This window comes from Eulemur rufifrons, chromosome 6 (genome assembly GCF_041146395.1).
Source record: "Eulemur rufifrons isolate Redbay chromosome 6, OSU_ERuf_1, whole genome shotgun sequence".
Classification (NCBI taxonomy): domain Eukaryota; kingdom Metazoa; phylum Chordata; class Mammalia; order Primates; family Lemuridae; genus Eulemur; species Eulemur rufifrons.
The window spans coordinates 1455749-1475395 of NC_090988.1; the positions used below are offsets into that span (position 1 = coordinate 1455749).

Below are 19647 nucleotides of genomic sequence, written 5' to 3' on the forward strand. Positions count from 1 at the left end.
AGTTAGAAAAACATTCTCTGTTCTTTGAAATATTATTATTTCCTCATTTCTCATTGTTTTAATAGTTATAGCTATTGCAGACAAATGTAGAACCAGCTTAAGTTCCATAAAAATTCCTCATGACCTTTTTTCTATTAATTTTTAATTGAAGTGTAATATACACACACAGTAAGTGCGTAAAGCACACTAATGTTAGCGTACTGTTTGATGACCTGTATACTTTGTGAAACCACCACCCACACCAAGATATAAAGCATTTCTCAGTGCTCAATCAGGTTTCTTCATAATTCTCTCCAGTCCGATGTAACACATTCTTCTTTCTCTGATTTCACCTGTTATTGAACTTCAGGTAAATATTATAACAGAGCAAGATTTTTTTCCCTTCTGGCTTCTTTAATGTAATACAACAACTGTTAGATTATTCATGATGTTTACAGTATTAATATTAATAATTAACTTTTTTCAAGCACAGAATTTCATTGCCTAAATATATCATAATTTATTCATTTATTTCCCTGTTCATGTATATTTGTATTCTTTCTATTTTTTGGTGATTATGAATAAACCTATGAACATTTATGTACATTTTTTTGGTGTACATATGGATTAATTTGGAGGGACATATATTTGGTAGTGTACAGTTGTAGGATCATGGCATGGATATGTTTAGTAGGAATTATCAAACAATTTTCCAAAGTGGTTATGCTATTTTATACTCCAGCCAGCAATGGATTTTTAACATTAGTATTTTTTTCTTTCTAAAACAGTCTCACTCTGTTGCCTGGGTCAGTGCCGTGGCATCAGCCTAGCTCAGAGCAACCTCAAACTCCTGGGCTCAAGCAATCCTCCTGCCTCAGCCTCCCAAGTAGCTGGAACTACAGGCATGCACCACCGTGCCCGGCTAATTTTTTCAATTTTTAGTAAAAAACGGGGTCTTGCTCTTGCTCAGGCTGGTCTGAACTCCTGAGCTCAAGTGATCCTCCCACCTTGGCCTCCCAGCGTGCTAGGATTACAGGCGTGAGCCATGGCGGTGGCCTATTAGTATTTTAATTAAAAAAAAAAAAGGTTTGGCTTTTTGGGTGGTGCTCACTATTATTCCATGTGGCTTTCTTTTCTTTCTTTGTTTTTATTTAAGAACTGAAGTGTCTCTCTGTTGCCCAGTCTAGAGTGCAGTGGTGTGATCATAGCTCACGGCAGCCTTCAACCCCTGGGCTCAAGTGATCCTGCTGCCTCAGCCTCCTGAGGAGCTGGGACTATGGGCAGGTGCCTCCATGCCTGGCTACGCGTGTGCTTTTTACTTTGCATTTCCTTGATAAATAATGACACTGAGTACCTAGCTTATTGGCCATTGGTATTCTCTTTTGTGAAATTCTTGTTCAGATTTTTTGTCAGTTTTTTATCATAAGGAGTTCTTTATATATGTTGGACATGAGTTCTTTGTTTTTAATTTTGATGTAGTTGAATTTAAGTTTTTTTCTTACGTGTAGTGCTTTCTTGCTTTCTGTTTAAGGTACCTTTACTTACCTCAGGTTTATTCTTCTGTGTTTGTTTTGAAGTTTATTATTTTTCATAATGAGTGTATTTCCACCTTGAATTAATTTTTGTGTGTTAAGATTCAAGGTTTGTTCTTATTTTGTATACTTTTGAAACTATGTCAATCCCATTTATTGACAGTACTATTCTTTTGAATTGCATTGGTGCCTTTGTCATAAATCAACTTTTATCATATATGTTTGAGCCTTTTTTAGAGTCTTTGTTATATTCTATTGATTTGTTTGTTTATCCTTACCCCAATACCACAGTCTTAATTAGTACTGCTTTATAGTAAGTCTGGAAATCAGGAGGTGTAAGCCTCCAACTTCCAGGTTTATAATTATAATGGCAAACTATTAAATATCTTGTCATATTGTATGTCAGACATACTACTGGCATCAACTTAACTTTTGAAAAATCTCAAAAATATAGAATATAAGAATAAAAACATATTACACAAAATAATAGATACAGATACCCACTAAAATGTGAGATTATGTTCAACTCTTTTGCCTTGTTAATTATAAAAGAAAGGCAAAGAAGTAATCCTATCAGACTGACAAGGATAGAGATTTGATACCATTCAGTGTTTGTGAGGTTGTGAGAAAATAGGCACTCTTATACATAGTTGGTAGCAGTGAAAATTAGAGCAAGCTCTCTGGAGAGTCATTTAGCAGTGTACATCAAAATAGTAAGGGTAAAATATTTTTGATCATAAAAATAAAGATATTAAAGTGAACTTTATTTTGTTAACTGTGGACATTCACAGATAGTATTTAATATGCAGGGGAATTAAAAATGAGAGATTAAAAAGCTTTATTTGTTCTTCTAGAGTAGTTAACAATACTGAATTTTTTTGACCATTTTCCTCAAACGGTACTACATTTTACTGTTGTAGTAGAGGTTGGTGATGTCAAATACTAGTAAAATATGTACAGATTATTCCATTGGCTCATGGTCAAGGAATTTATTCTCTTGATGAGTGGAAAAGCCTTTGATCAGAGAATTATGGAAGCCAATTTGCAATAAAATATGAATAAAAATATATTAAAATGCTTCAGTGTGCTGTATATAGTATACATCTTACGGAAGATTAATAAAGGAAAATACCAACATTTGGGAAAGTTATTGGGATAGGCTTAAATGGAATAGGTAGATTTGAATTGGATTTTGAGGATAGGGTTGTATAGATGGGGTAATTTATATATTGGTTGAATTACATAGTGAAAACAAGAGGTATAAAAGTGAATGTAGGGAAGAGTAAGGAGGTAAACATTGTTATTTAATCTATTCTCTTAAACTTTTGGAGCACATCCTTTGTATCTGATTTTTATAATTGAAAGATGATTGAAACTAACCATCTAGGAAGTCAGTTTATTGCTGGAGATAAATATGGAGTTAAATATAAATGGTGTGTGCTTTTATGAGTATGTGTTCTGATGAATGGTGCTGTGTCTGTTGCTATTACAATTCTATTTAGGAAGCATAATTAACTGATGAATAAATAGGAAAAATTGTGTCATTTTCTCTGAATGAATATCACTTAATGAACTATTTTCTAAAGGAGAATTTTCTTAACCTTTGATTTGGAGCAACAGAATAAATAACTCAAGCTCCAGGCTTTCAGTGGAAAATTTAGGCTATTTATTTTAAATATGTAGGTGAAAAATATTAGTTTATCAGGTGATTGAGTAGTAGTTCTATAATTTCCTTTGACTTCTATTTGCTGCTTCTTAAAAGAGTAAATAATATAACCTTATTATGTTAAAGTGTGTTGTATTTACTCACAGAGATATATAGTGAGTGGCCAGAATATACTTGGAATTTTTAGAAATTTTAGTAAGGATTTAAGGATGGCATATCTCTTATATCAAGTAAATTTTGGTGTGCAAACGTCATAAAAGATGAAAGACTATTGTCACATTTTTTTTTTAAGCAAAAAAGGTGATCCAGGTTGTTGCTGTAGAATACTGTTGTAGAATATTTCATGATTAAGTCCTTTCAGTTGAATGACTAACTGGAGGAAAATGCCATGTTTCCTTTTTGTCCTTAGAAATACATTGTTCGCTACATTCTTAAGTTATACTATATTCGTCTAAGATATTAGTCTGAGATGTCATGTACATGATCATTTTTACTATCATTATTAAAGTCTAGAATACTATTGTCTCTGTATCCATCTTTTGATATTTCTAATCATTGTAAAATATCTTTGTCAATTATTTTTCTCTTTTCTATTATGGAAAGAAATGAAAACTATTGAATTAGTGAATACATTCAATGAAAGCACAATGCACACTACAACGATGGTGTCTTCAAGCTTTTTAAATACCTTTTTAAAAGATGAAGCAACAATTTGGGCAACACAATATAAAAACTAGACGATGATTTATTTCACCGTGTCATCAAACTTACAGGTCAGGCATTGGCAAACTTCACCTTGTTGGCTGCCTGATTTTGCAAATCAAGATTTGTTGGAATGTGGCCGTGTTTGGTCATTTATGTGTGACTGCTTTTGCTGTACAGTAGCAGAGTTGAGTAGTGGCAGAGACAGTGTGGCCCACAAATCTCAAATATTTACTAATTGGCCCTTTAAGAGAAAGTTTGCCAAACTCCTTTCCAGGATATTCTCTCATTTTCCTCTTTTTGAAAAACTTACTTCCTATTTTTAGTCTTTTAAAATTTTTTTAGCATGATATATTGGTGGAATAATGGATTAATAATGCATGGAATAATTGATGAACAATGATGAGTACTATTGAAATAATAGCTAGGATTATGAAATAATTGTCTCAAGATAGAGGAAAAAGAGACAAGATTCTATCTTAGATTTATAAAAAGATTCAGTGGATCCATAATGGTAATTTTAAGATGGAATAATTCTATTGTATTACCAAAGAGTATAGTAAATCCTCTTTTTTCCTTTGGAAGACCTCTAAGAAGGAATAAAAAGACATCTAAGAAGGACTGAGCATGAAATAGCAATCCTTATAAATAGTTAAATTTGTTAAGAAAAAAAACAAAAATTGAGTCTGATGGACCATGATAATGTACCAAGGGTTAATTCTTTTAAGTTTATACATTGTTACTTTATATCTTTGGGAAGGTGTGCATGCCTCTGTGTGTGTGTGTGTGTGTGTGTGTGTGTGTGGTGTGTGTGTCTTTTAACATTTAACCATATTGATTATTTTGGCTATTTTTTTTCATAAGAAGACATTAAAACCTTTATTCAAGTTAGTGATTCTCCTGTCAACTTACTTTAACTGCTTATCCCACATTATTCTCCCCTATTGAATTATGTGGCATGGGCTATTGTAATTCAGCTTCAGTTTTTCTATTATCAATTATAGGTATGATAACATAAATTTGTTTTTAAGATAGATATTTGGACTTGATTTTTATTTTGTCCAAAGTGTTAAGAACTTTTTTATTTTTTTCAGTTTTTTTAATTTTGAATGATGGCAGCTGAATATGACCCTAAAGTTAAAAATTCACCACTATGAAAACTATGGCAGACTAAGGAGTAAGTTGGAAGTATTATATACATGTCACTCTGAGATTCTGGTGTGAGAAATGCATGTTTTAATATCTTAATTATGTTCATATTACCATTTTAACCTATATTAATCATTGTAACCAAGTTTATTTTATTCCAACAACTGTCAGGGGAGATTTTAGTTTGTATTGAGACACATAATGTAATAGCTGATTTTGAAATTTGATTTACAAGAGCATAAAAATTCTTATTTTCACAGAAAGTTTTCCCCTATATAACAAAGCTAAATATTTAAACTAGGTGAAGATTTTTTATTCTAAATAATTAAAATTCAAGTTATAATTTTAAGAAGAGATTATTAAACTAAGACGTATTTTTGTTGGTACAAAGTCAGCAGAACCATTAAAATTAACTATAATCTGCTTTTTAAAAAGTATTAATAATACTAAAGGAATGTCATAAACATTTTGTTTTTATTTTTTTAAGGCAAGAGGAGCAGATGTTCCAGAGATTCCTGGAGATCTTACTCTTAAGACATGTGGTAGTACAGCGAGTATGAAGGTTAAACATGTGAAAAAGTAAGTATATCTATATGAATTCTTGTAAATGGAAATTAATTCTATATTTCTCTTAAAAATTTTATTTAGATTCTTTAATAAATATACTCTTACTGTGCATATATTATACTGTTAATTCTTAAATTATGACTCAACAATTAGTTGAAATATCTTTGCAGCTTATCCACCCATCTAAAAATATACTTTATTTTTTTCTCGAAACATCTTATGTCATTGTCTATTATGTTGCATTTCTTTAATAGGAACAATTCAACTATGTCATTTTTGTTACCTTTAATGCATGTTGTCTTTCATTGAGGAAAATCAACTTTGTTGTTTGAGTTATAAGATTGCTGGATCTCAGGTTTGCCTTTGAGAAGCATAAAATAGATGCCAAGAGTTGACTGTTAAGTGAAATACAGGTTGAATGTCCCTAATCTGAATATCCGAAATCTGAAGTGCTCTAAAATCTGAAAGTTTTTTGACTGCCTACGTGATACCACAAATGGAAAATTTCACACCTGACCTTAAATGACAGTTTACAGTCAAAACTTTGTTTCATGCCCAACTTTATTAATGATATTATATAATACTTCCTTCAGGCTCTGTGGATAAGCTGTATATGAAACATAAATGAATTTCATGTTTAGACTTGGGTCTCATCCTCCAGATACTCCATATGTATACGCAAATATTCCAAAACCTGAAAAAATCCCAAACCAAAAGTTTCTGGTCCCATGCATAATGGATAACGGATACTCAACCTGTACCTGAAGGTACCCCAGTCAGTTTTAAACAGAAAAACCATCTTTTCACTTGGTAAGGAGTCATATAGCTATGTTTCATGAGCAAGTAGAGGAAAGACAAGGATAAAAATGTTAATTCTGCGTCCAGGTCCAGCACTCCGGGACTGACGGGCTGTGACAACATTCACAGGTAAAGTCTGGTTCTGTATTTTGTGTTGAGAATGCTGCTTCCGGTTAGAAGCTGGCTGTTCACAGTCAGTTTCCATGACATTTGCAAAAAGTACAGTTTTTCTGTGGGCATTGACTTACGTCAAGATTAACAGAGTATAGTGATGCTTTTTTATTTTTGGTTTTGATCTGTACACTAAGTATAATATTCATTTGAGTCAGTGTATTTCTGAAAGGGTTTGTGTGGATATATGTGGCTCGGATGCATGTGCTTTTAAATATTTTTGCTTGCATGAGCTGTTAAATCCATTGCATTTTCCCCTTAGACTATAGTAATTTTGACTATACCCCTATCTTATTTTTTATTTATTTTAATGTATTTCAGGTTACCCTTCACTAAGGGTCACTTTCCGAAGATGGCTGAATGTGCACATTTCCATTATGAGAATGTTGAGTTTGGCAGCATACAGGTATAATTGAAATATTTCTTACATCCTGAATTAAGATATCTATATATTTGTCTATATCAATATATCTATATCTGACAGATGAAACTTTGAAGTAGTTTTTTCTACTGTTGTCCTATTGGTTGAGATGAAAACTATTACTCTGTTCTATTGAATAACCTTGATGCCAAGTTAACACATAGAATTAACCATCATGCTAGCATATATGAGTTAAGGAAAGTCAGTTATTTCTTCTTCCTTTGTCATGTGTCATGTCCCTATGTCTGTGGCTTCATGTAGTGGCTGTCTATTCTGAAATTGTGTAACCTTGCGAGTACTACCTTGTCTTAGTTAGTTTCTGTGAGTTTTGTTATTTGGTGGATTAAAGTGTTCTCACTTGATTGTTCTTTTTCAGAAATGTCTTGGCTATTACTGCCCTTTCCACTTACATATAAATTACTGAATCTGACTTACTGACATTGAGCTAAATACTTTGTTCTTATTATAACTCATTGGCAACTTAATGAGAAAAAATTATGAAAAAACTTTTAAAATACCAGATGATGGTTATTTTTAAAATTATATTTCCTCGGAGGAACAAAAGTAATTCTTTGTTATTTGTTTAGGCTAATAGAAAAAAGTCTTGATTTCTACACACGACATAGAGAGGTTTTTTTGCCTCTTGCAGTTGCCTGAACTTCACTGTGTCTCAAAAAAAAAAAAAAAAAAAAAAAAAAACACCTCACGAGACATGGTCGATGCTGTGTCACAGTGTGTCTTTTTGTAATTTTTTAAAATTTCATAAACAAGTGATATTAATTTAACCTGTAGGATTTATGAAAGTGAAGGACATTTCTATTTCAGATCAATTGACAGTTTAAAAAAGTGTTAGAGAGTTACAATGCTTGACTACTGTGACATCAAGCAAAGGACACTTTGTTTCTTTAATGTGTATATCCTTCAATTGCAGTTATGATGATAAATTTGATAGGTCAGGAAGAGCTTACTAAGGAAGCGATAATGAATATATTTTTCATTTTGTGACTGTTAAGTATTTTGATATATCTGTTTTAGTGATTTAGTTTACTTATGTAGGTAACTTATTTTCTAATTAATTTACTTTATTTGTTTTTTATTTTTACAAGATTGAATGAGCTCTTTTGGAAGCCGTAAATATTGTGAGGAGTTTTAGTGAACATCATGAAAAGAAATAGGAGGCTAGAGATTTAAAACCAGATAAGAAAAGTATTAGGTTGGTGCAAAAGTAATTGCAGTTTCAGACCGTGAATTTTAAATCATTATATTAATAACTAGGCTCAAACACATCTTTGTTAATCAAAATAGGAACCATTACAATCAACACATTTTTGCCAATGAGAAATAAGTTTGTTTATTCCTGTAGCGTAAAAATCCATGCTTCAGGATTTGAGGAACTCTTGGAAAGCATTTTCTGCATCCTGCTGGTTATGGAAGTGTTTTCCCTGCCCAAAGTTGTCGAGATGCTTGAAGAAGTGGTGGTCAGTTGGCGAGAGGTCAGGTGAACAGGGTGGATGAGGCAAAACTTCGTAGCCCAATTCGTTCAACTTTTGAAGTGTTGGTTGTGCAACGTGCAGTCGGGCATTGTCATGGAGAAGACTTGGGCCCTTTCTGTTGTCCAACACCAGCTGGCCGCAGGCATTGTAGTTTTCGGTGCATCTCATCGATTTGCTGAGCATACTTCTCAAGTGTAATGGTTTTGCTGGGATTCAGAAAGCTGTAGTGGATCAGGTTGGCAGCAGACCACCAAATGGTGACCAGGACCTTTTCTTGGTGCACATTTGGCTTTGGAGAGTGCTTTGGAACTTCTTCTCGGTCCAGCCACTGAGCTGGTCATTGCCAGTTGTCATATACAACGTGCTTTTCGTTGCACGTCACAATCCGATTGAGAAATGGTTCATTGTTGTTGCGTACAAATAAGAGAAGACAACACTTCAGATGACGATTTTTTTGATTTTCAGTCAGCTCATGAGGCACCCACTTATCGAGCTTTTTCACCTTTCCAATTGGCTTCAAGTGCCGAATGACCATAGAATGGTCGACGTCGAGTTCTTTGGCAACTCCTCATGTAGTTGTAAGAGGGTCAGCTTCAATGATTGCTTTCAATTGGTCGTTGTCAGTTTCCCGTGGCCGGCCACTGCGCTCCTCATCTTCAAGGCTCTCGTCTCCTTTGCAAAACTTCTTGAGCCACCACTGCACTGTACGTTCGTCAGCAGTTCCTGAGCCAAATGTGTTGTTGATGTTGCGAGTTGTCTCCGCTGCTTTACAACCCATTTTGAACTTGAATAAGAAAATCACTTGAATTTGCTTTTTGTCTAACATATTTCCATAGTCCAAAATAAATATAAAATAAGCAGCAAGTAATAAGTCATTAGCAAAAAAATGTGAGAAATGCATATTAAAATGATGTATAACATAACCACATTTGTTTAAGAATGTATTCTAATATCAAATGGCAAATTTCAACAGTGCTAAAACCGCAATTACTTTTGCACCAACCTAATATTTAAATGTTGATGTTATGCTAGGTTGGGAATTCTTTAATGAGTCTGACATAAAAACAGAACTGTTAATGGTAAGCATGGTTAGTGGAATAAAGAAAACACTGGCTGTAGTTAACAAATACAGATTCTGATTTCCTTTCTGCTTAGGAAGTTTGTGACCTTGGGCAAGTGGCCCAGCTTCTTAGGGTTTCGTTTCCTTTATGTATGAAGTGAACGAAGTTGTACTAAGCAATAGCATAGTTCTGAACTTTTATTATTTTCTGTTTGAAAAGTTTATAATGGGTTCATTGAGGATGTGGGTAAGGAACAGACATTAGTTACTCGGCTGGGTTTGGTTCTGTCTTCTGAGATTTTGTTAAGTGCCAATTATTAGGGTTTAGTCCTCTTAATTGGAGGCCTCTGTCTAATTCTTACGCGGGAACATGGTAGACTTTCTAGCAGAATAGACCTGTAATCTTCATTTTAGAGAGAGTCATTCTTCTTTTTACTTCCCTATTGTACTCACTTCAAACATTCCACTACTTCTCAGGCAGGAAAAAGATACAATACCAACTCAGTTTGTGATCCTTCGTATATGAGGCAGATGAATGAGATTTTTCAGGATTGTGTTGATTGACCAGTAGGCTTCTGGACTATGGAGGGTTGGGGTGGTTCAGAGGAAACCAACTCAGATGCACCTTGCCAGTCCACTCTAGAATCTTCTTTCTTTGTTGACTACTGCTGTGTTTGGCACACCTCTCCTGCAAAATCCATTTTCCAGCCAGTTTTCTCCTGCCTTCTGTGCCTTGGAGACTGGTCTCTACATACCACATTTCCCAGGTTCCCTTGCCCTCTACTTCTGGTTGGATTCAGCCTATGTCAGAAACCATCAGGAGGGAAACATTAGTTTCCATTAAGTAAGTTGTACAGCAGTCCCCAATCTTTTTAGCACCAGGGACAGTTTTCATGGAAGACAATTTTTCCACAGACGGGCGGGGTGGGGAGATGGTTTTGGGATGATTCAAGTCCATTACATTTATTTTGTACTTTATTTCTATTATTATTACATTGTAATATATAATAAAATAATTATACAACTCACCATAGGTTGGGGACCCCTGCAGTAAAAGAACTGTACTAGCAAACTGGCTTGACTTACATGTTTATGTTTTTTGACTTGAGTTACTATTCCCTGTCTAGTGTAAGATTTTACATTTTATGAACTAATTGAATGCTACTTAAAGAAAAACCAAAACAATAATATTAACCTTTAAACAATCCTACATTTTATCTACTATAGGCAGTTAAAATAAGGTTCATATGTCAAAGTTCATATCTTTATGATTTTATAATTGCTCTATACATTAGATAAATCCTAGCACATTTGATTCCATACATGTTTATGGAAAATGATTCTCTTACTTATTTTCAGTATAAGATTGGAATATGTTCTGAGGAGAAACCAAATAAGAAAACTTAGTAACATGTGTCTACAAAAGGTCATCAGTTGCATGCTGGGCAGCTCTATTATAAACCAGTAAGTTACTCATACTGTCATTTGGCTGACTTGGTTGTTACCTTTTAATATGTCCCAATTTGGGGACATTTTTTTAGTTACATACTTTTTCTTTTTTACTCTGATCTTAGGCTTACAGATTTGTCTTTATAGTTACAGTTTTTTCTCCTCTTAAGATGTTGAATTTATAATTGCAGTTGGCCATCATATCCTAGTATGACAGGAGACGTCAGTGGCTTTTGATTATAAATGAAAATAATTATTTTAAAGTCTATATATTAGAAATTTCACTTATTTTATTAGATTATTTATTTAGATTGAAAGACTTAGTTACTTATAAAAGAATTGAGATATGTCATTACCATGTAATGTACAAGGATATTTTCATGATTCACCTTTGAATTCCAGCCTTGTATATCCAGCTGACTTCCCAGTATCTTCACTTGGATGCCTAATAAGCACCTCAAACGTAGCATTCCAAGAACATTCTCCTCTTAGACCTGTTCCTCCTGCTGACTTCCCATCTTGGTAAATACGGAAACTATTCTTTCAGTTCCTAAGGCCACCCCGGGACCTTGGAGGCATCTTAGACTTCTTTCTTTCTATCAGTCCTCATATCCAGTCCATCAGCAAATTTCTTAGCTCTGTCTTTAAAGTAAATCCGGGGTCTGACCACACCTACCTGCTTCTCTGCTATCACCTTATGCTAAGCCATTGTTATTTTGGGAGGATTATTTCAATAGCCTTCTTTAGTTGGCACAGTAGCAGGAATGAGTTTTTTGAAATGCAAGTCAGATCATATCACTTTTTCAAAACCCTCCAATTACTTCTCATCTTATTCAGAGTAAAAGTCAAATTTCTTAAAGTTTCCTGCAAGGATTTACAGAATGTACTGTTACCTCTCTGACCTCATCTCTTCCTTCTCTTCCCCTCAGACAAGGTGTTCCAGCCACAGTGGCCTCTTTGCCCTTCCTCCAATATGTATGCCCCCTTCTTGGGGCCTTTGTACTTTCTCTTTCCTTTACTTAAAAAGCTCCCTGGGGACAGCCACCGTACACCTTGCGGCCTGCCCTTTCTAAAATAGTTGTTCTAATGCTGTCTGCTCAGAATGTGCCTTCCGTTCATAAGATTGTAACTCCTGGTCACCAGCATTCCTCATCTCCCTCTCATGTTTTTTTTCCCCCCTCCATAACACTTATCACCATTTGGCATGATAAATACTTTATTATTTATTCTCTTGTCCTTCCCTCAGCATCTAGAACAGTGCCTGACCCATAAAAACTACTCGGTCAATATTTGTTGAATGAATAGATCAATGAGATGAATGGGTTTATGTTTGAGGAAGTGATACAACTGGTTTAAAAAATTCTGTTTTACTATTTTATTTTTATTCATCATTTAAATTTTGCTCCTGAAGCTTAGAGCTTCAAAAAATAAATAAATAAATAAATAAAAAAGGCCGGGCGCAGTGGCTCACGCCTGTAATCCTAGCACTCTGGGAGGCCGAGGTGGGCGGATCGTTTGAGCTCAGGAGTTCGAGACCAGCCTGAGCAAGAGCGAGACCCCACCTCTACTAAAAATAGAAAGAAATTATATGGACAGCTAAAAATATATATAGAAAAAATTAGCCGGGCATGGTGGCGCATGCCTGTAGTCCCAGCTACTCGGGAGGCTGAGACAGGAGGATCGCTTGAGCTCAGGAGTTTGAGGTTGCTGTGAGCTAGGCTGACGCCACGGCACTCACTCTAGCCTGGGCAACAGGGTGAGACTCTGTCTCAAAAAAAAAATAAATAAATAAATAAATAAATAAATAAAAAAGATAAATTTTGTTCTTGTATGTTAAGAATATATAGTTCTTATGAGTGTTTATTTATTATAAAACAAATTATATAACCACCCTGTTTAAATCTCAGTACCTTCAGTTATAACATGTGGTATAAGATGAAAAGTATTCTGTTAAGAGAAATGATGCCGTGTGGTACAGAATGAGTGTGGCCAGCTGGTCGTATGTTCTCACTGTGCCATATTCTCTTGACCACTGTGGAGAGTGTCAGTTAATCTTGGTTGTGTTTTTCTTATCTTCACACTGAAAAGAAAGTACAGTTCCTAAATACACTAGAATACAGGTGACAGTTAATGTTCATTCTAGCTAAGAAATTGTAGATGAACTGTAAGCTCTGATTTAAAGAACTGAGGTTGTGACTAAGTGAAAAAGAAAAGGGATACCATAGCACGGGGCAGGAGAGGCTGTACCATGTCATGTTCTTATTTTAGTTTGCTTCTGTAGAGCTTGAATAAGCTGTCTTTGAAAATTAGTGCAAAGAATTGATCTTGCCGTAGAAATAGATTATTGAAACATCTTTACATTCCTGGGATACATTCTACTGTATTATATATATTTAAAAATAAATTCTTTTTTGATTCTACTAAGATTTTGTAATTTTTGCATCTGTGTTAATTAGTGATGTTGACCTATGTGCTATCCTTGTCTACTAGCCTGAGTTTGGGGAATTTCCATTGCCCCTCCCCTTAAAATAAATGCCTGGAATAGTTTGTGTAAGTAGGAATTACCTGTTCTTTGAAGGTTTAGAATTTTCCTGTTAAAAACTTTTGGGCCTGGTTTCCAAATAGGGTATTAACTTTAATTACCATTTGAATTTATGATTTGATTATTGGTCTAGATAGGTTCTTTTGTGTCTCCTTAGGTCAATTTTTATCATTTGTATTTTCTTAAAAATTGTCAATTTAATGTAGCTTTTCAAATTTATGGGTTATAAATTGTATACAAGATATTCTTAAAATTTGGTCCTATTAAAGAACCAGCTTATGTATTTATTGATGAAGGTAAGTTTGTTTTTCTTTCCTTATTTTCCATACTATTAATTTCTAACCATACTTTTTTCTTATTTATGGAATTGAAATATTAGTTTTAAAATTTTCTTTTCTTCCTGCAAAAGAGTTGAGAATAACAAACATGTATGTACCTACTAGAACTTGCCTATCAGAAACTAGCTTTGCCATAAGCCAACTTTGTCAAGTATTAATAATTATGCTTCATATTCCTGTTATGTTTTCTTTAGAGAAATAGAATTCTATAGGTACTGTTAATAAATTGTTTTCAGCAATTGATTTTTAATAAGTGCATTTAAGTTTGGATATTTTCCTGTGAATAGTACTTTTGCCAAATTCTACAGGTTTTCAAGTATAAATGTATTATGTTTTGCTTAGAGAAATTTAAACCTAAAATAAAAAAAGAGAAACAATTACTAGAAATAGCTTTTTGTTTTAAGTAAAGCCACATGTAGTTTTAAATTTCTGTAAATTTATCATTATTGCACTTTTTCTCCCTGTTGTAGCAGTTCCATTGTCCAAAAACAAAGATTTATTCACATTTCTCAAAATATTTTTCAGTAAGAAGGAAAAAAAATCTTTTCTAACATGCAAAGAAATGATCAATTTTTTTTCTCCTTTATCAATTTGAGGCCATCATCTCTTTCTGCTGTGCCTTATGTTGTACTGCCATCTAGTGTGTAGAATGGTAAAATGGATATATCTAATTTATATTTTCTTTATCATCTGGTTATTGGAAGCTATCATTATATTCCTTTTTATCTGATTTTGTATAAAACATTAAGTTAAAGTAATCTGAATGCAGGGGCTTAGGTTTTCTCAGAGATAGAGCATAGGAAAAGCATGAATTTAATACGTGTGTCTTGAGCTTTGTGTACGAAAGCTGCCCGTGAGGGGCTCAGAAATGCTACTGTGGCTTTCTGTTACTAGATGCATTCTTGCCTTGATACTGGAAAATGTGGAAAGAGGTAATAAAGTTTGACTTCAGTGTAAGAATATTGAGGTGTAATAATATAAAAATTTACAAGCTTGAAGTTTCATTTTAAATGAAGTAATCAGAATTATAATTAAAAAATAGAAGCAAATATTTATTAAATGCTTCCTGTGAGCCAGGCATACTAAGTAGTGATTGCACGTTGACTCATTAACTTTTCACAACAACTTCAGATATGAAAACTTAGGCAAAAGGTTTAAGAACCTATTCAAAATCATAGCTGTTATCTAGGGGGAGCTTGGATTTTAATCAAGGCAGTCTGACTCTAGAGCCATTCCGCATGTTCTTTTGTAGTGCTAGAAAAGAATAAATTGACAGAACTTCTATTTTAACAAGAAAGAATAAACCATAGTTCTGAAATATCCTGAAATATTTAATGTAGTTGAAGCTCAAAGGTCTAACACTTAATATTGCAGTATAACCTGTGTGATCTTAAGTAAAACCTTAACATTTCTGTTCCTCAGTTTCCTTGTCTGTGAAATTATATCTATTCCAGTTATGTCACTGAGTACTAGGAGAATTAAGTGACATGATACTTATTAAGGTTGCTTAATAAATTTTAAAGTACGTTCGAGAAAGGCAGAAGTTCTAAGGAAGCAGTTAGGTGAAGTCAAATCATCATCATTAAAATATGGAAAGTCATGCTTGTCCTGATGACCCGAGACAGCATTGTTAAACTGGAAGCAGTGGATGTGACTTCACCAAAGTGCTTCCTATCAGTTAGGCTCTCATCATTAATAAAAATGAATTAGCTAATGAAGGGTTATCTCCCCCTCTTCTGTTAAAACACTTGAGTTTGTAAGATTAATTTGTAGATATTTTTAGTTACACAATATATAGAAGTACATACTATTACATGTGTCACCATCTGAAACAAAAGCCATGCTAATTTTATTATTCTCACCCTGACCAAAAAGTTTAGTTTTCCTTGAACCAAAAGAAATAAAAATTTCATCTCTACTTTTCCACATAATCTGTAGTAATACTCCCTCTTATGATGGGAAATCATTGTCCTTTGAGGGGAAGATTTGAAACAAAAAGTTCAGATAGTTATCAGTGCTGCTACCTTCCAAGTACTGGATTTTAACTGTATCTCAATTGAGATTATCCACCCTAAGAGTTAAATGTGTAAAAGTGGTGGGACAATGAAAAAAATGTATCTATAATGGAGTCACAGTTATACATGCAGTTCACTTAATAGGGATCTAACTGAATATGCTTGAAAATAATAATATTGAGTCTGCAACTGTGAAGGGTCTGAGATACTACCCTACTTGTAAGCTAACAAGTTGGCTTGCCACAACTGTGGACACACACTGCACACTCCCTGTCTCCCCACTGCTCCCCAACAGAAACATGAGGTCCTGGATCGGAAATCATGCCTTTTATTTACTCAAGGAGTAACTTGTATTGATTCCCTGGGCCCTAGTTCTCCACAGAGTGATGTGGTGAGAACCAGATATGTATACAGTGGGATTTTATACCACAAAATAAGAACTCTGGAATTATGAAACTTGGAGCTTATGTAGGACAGCTAGCTCTTCTGCCTATTCTCCTTTGTGGAGATGGAAAGAGAGACCTTCGCTCTGAAATGTACGTAAATTTTCTCTGGAGAAAAGAAGCAAAGATCTGTATATCACAAATACCCTGGAATGTAAACATGGCTTGGGGGAGAGAGAAGACTTTATATCTCTCTGGAGGGCTCTAGCTTTTGGGTTACTGTTCAAACCCTTTAACCCAGGTGCCAGTACTCTTTGCTCAGTAAGCCCTGACCATGCAGAAATGTGAAAATATTTATGAAGCATTGTTTGCTGACAAGTATGTACTCTTGAGTGAGCATCAGTAAGATGAGAGACATAATTCTGCTGTCGTGTCATTTAGTTTCATTTTTCATGTATTATTCATACTGTGACCATCACACTGAGCTGAAGGTGAGTCTAATGTTTAAAGATGAACAAATCAGTTATTTTTTCTGGTGCTCAACCGAGGAACCAGTGCTCTATTTCAATTCCGGAAGGAAAAATTGACTGTTAGGTTTATTAAGATGCATGTGGGTCTCTAGCTTTTTCCTGTTAAATTTGAAGGGTAATTTTATTTTTGTTGATTTTTTTGCCTTATGTGCAGAAATTAGAACTTATTAATATTTCACTTATTAACCATATAAGATGTGACTCTCCTGTAGAGTTGTTCTTCTCCTTGGCCTCCTGAACTCAGTAGTTTTGAAGTAGTGTTTTCATTGTTGAATATTAGGAGGTTGAAGGTAGGGTGAATAGACCACATAATATTGTACAACAGAAATTATTTTTTGTATCTCCATGTCTACTGCAGGCTACTGAAATGAAAGGAAACTTGTTTACAGACTCCATAGGTATGACACAGTGAAATTGAACCACCATAGAACTATAAAAGATAAGTAAAAGAAAGGAACACTTTCTGTGCCCCATTTGCAATCTGTTGACTAGGCTTTGGTGAATGGCTTTTTATGTGGGCGTGGTGGTGTATTTTTACCCTGCTCCATGCTACTGATTTCCATTTTCCATATTGAGAAAAGACTTCTCTGAACATTTGATGGCTTCCTGAATAGAGTTGTATTTTTAAAGTTCCTAACGACATTAATTGTGATTGGTTTCCATGGTGATAGAAAAGTGAAGTCAATACAGGAAAAATTAACTGCAAAGATAGATTTGGAAGGCATTTAGAAGTATAGGATTTGGAAATCCTGTTTGTCTTTTTTTTCTTAGAGATAGGGTCTTTCTTTGTTACTCAGGCTAGAGTGCAATGGCATCATCATAGCTCACTTCAACCTCAAACTCCTGGGCTTAAGTGATTCTCCTGCCTCAGCCTCCTGAGTCACTAGGACTACAGGTGCACACCACCACGCCCAGCTAATTTTTCTATTTTTAGTAGAGATGAAGTCTCACACTTGATCAGGCTAGTCTTGAACTCCTGAGCTCAAGCAATCTTCCTGCCTCAGCTTCCCAGAGTGTTAGTTCTACAGGCATGAGCAACTACACCTGGCCCTCCTTGCCATTTGTAATAGGCAAAGTATTGAGATATTGTTAAGTTAAATGAAGTGAAAATTATTTAAATCATTAGTTCATGTCATAAATTTCCACAGGCAAGTACAGCTCAAACCTTCATAGTGTATACTCTTGGTACACGTGGTTCAGGTACTGCCTAAAATACGTTAATGTTCAGGCATGTAGACAGGAAGTCTTTTAACCTACAATTCATTTAGGATGGTTTTACTGAATATCTTGTAAGTGCTTGCAATCTATGTGAGCACCACTGACGTAGCAGGTAGAGATTCTTTCCTCAAAGAGAATAAGCAATATACCAATAAACATAAGATAAGAATGTAGTAAATATTGTAAGAGAGCTTGCAGGTATTCGAAGGTGAGAGAGGTTATTTCCTGTGGAATTCAGAAGTCTTCACCATTATTGAATAAAAAATAGTACAGAGTTACCTGGAAAGGAAGGGGATGAATGTGGAAGAATGACTGTGGGAAATCATGGTTTGGAAGGTATCTGGAGAAATGCCACGGAGGTCCTTCAGTGATCATCTAAGGTCTTTGAACTTTACTTTTCAATTACTTTCTTAGTAGGAACTGGAAAAGTATAGCTGGATTTTGAGAAGAGAGTACCATGATCAGTGTGTAGTGGGAAATGGAGAGAGATCAGTTAGAAAGCTATTGTAATCATCCTAATTCAGGGAGCCTAGGACCGGGAAGGTAGCAGTAGGGATGGGGAAAAAAAGGGACAGGTGTGAGAGACAAGTTTTGGGAGACAGGGAGAGATGAAGGAATCAAAGGTTAAGATTAGATCTTGAGCCCCGGAAGATAGTGTGTGTGGGGAGGAGAAGCAGCAGAGGAATCTAGGGTGATGAAGTGGGTCTACTGGCTGAATGGTCGTGCAATTTGTTTACTTTGGGAATTCAGGAAGAAAAAGAGAATATCTGAGGAAGGAGGAAGAATTCAGTTTTGAAAATGAGTACTACGTTTCACTGAGAATGTTTGTTTATTCAGTCATTCATCAGATACATAGTGATCCCACCTACATTCCGCTATAGTTGACCCTTGAACACACTGATTGGAACTATGGAGGTCCACTCATATGCAGATGTTTAAAAATAAATATACTAGAAAATTTTTTGGAGATTTGTGACAACTTGAAAAAACTCACAGATGAGCTCTGTAGCCTAGAAATATATATATATATATATATATATATATTAAAAAAAGAAAGAAAGAAAAAGAAAAAGTTAGGTATGTTACAAATGCATAAAATATGTGTAGATACTAGTATATTTTATCATTTACTACCATAAAATATACACAAATCTATTATAAAAAGTTAAAATTTATCAAAACTTGTACACACACTTACAGAACAAGGTGCCATTTGCAGTAAAGAGAAGTGTAAATAAAAATAAAGATGTAGCATTAAACCACAACTGCATAAATTTAACTGTAATAATACTATACTACTGTCATAATTTCATAGCCACCTCCTATTGCTAGTGCAGTGTACTCAGGTGTTGCAGATAGCCACTTAAAACACTGTGTGATGCTAATCATCTTTGTGTGAGCATTTTGTCTCTCCAGTAAATTGCATATTGCAGTAAAAAGAGATCTCTTGTGGTTCTTACATATTTTTCATCATGTTTGGTACAATACGGTAAACTGTGAATAGCTTCATGGGCCCCATAGACGTGCCAATAGTGATGCTGGAAGTGTTCCGAAGAAGCAAAGTCATGACAGTACGAAAAAAAAGTTGAACTGCTTGATGTGTACCATAGATTGAGACCTGTGTCTATGGTTGC

The 19647-nt window shown here is 34.6% G+C and overlaps 1 protein-coding gene across 3 annotated transcripts in view; it reads left to right on the top strand.

Annotated features, from left to right (window-relative positions):
• ARHGAP32 (Rho GTPase activating protein 32) overlaps positions 1 to 19647 on the top strand; it is a 278666-nt gene that overhangs the window by 119933 nt on the left and 139086 nt on the right. For 2 of the 3 annotated variants that reach the window (XM_069470686.1, XM_069470685.1), the window contains exons 3-4: positions 5516 to 5607; positions 6886 to 6970. In XM_069470686.1, coding sequence (XP_069326787.1) covers positions 5516 to 5607; positions 6886 to 6970 — 177 coding nt within the window. Of the gene's footprint in view, positions 1 to 5515; positions 5608 to 6480; positions 6523 to 6885; positions 6971 to 19647 lie in introns of all 3 variants that reach the window. The other variant, XM_069470684.1, reaches the window with a different exon arrangement.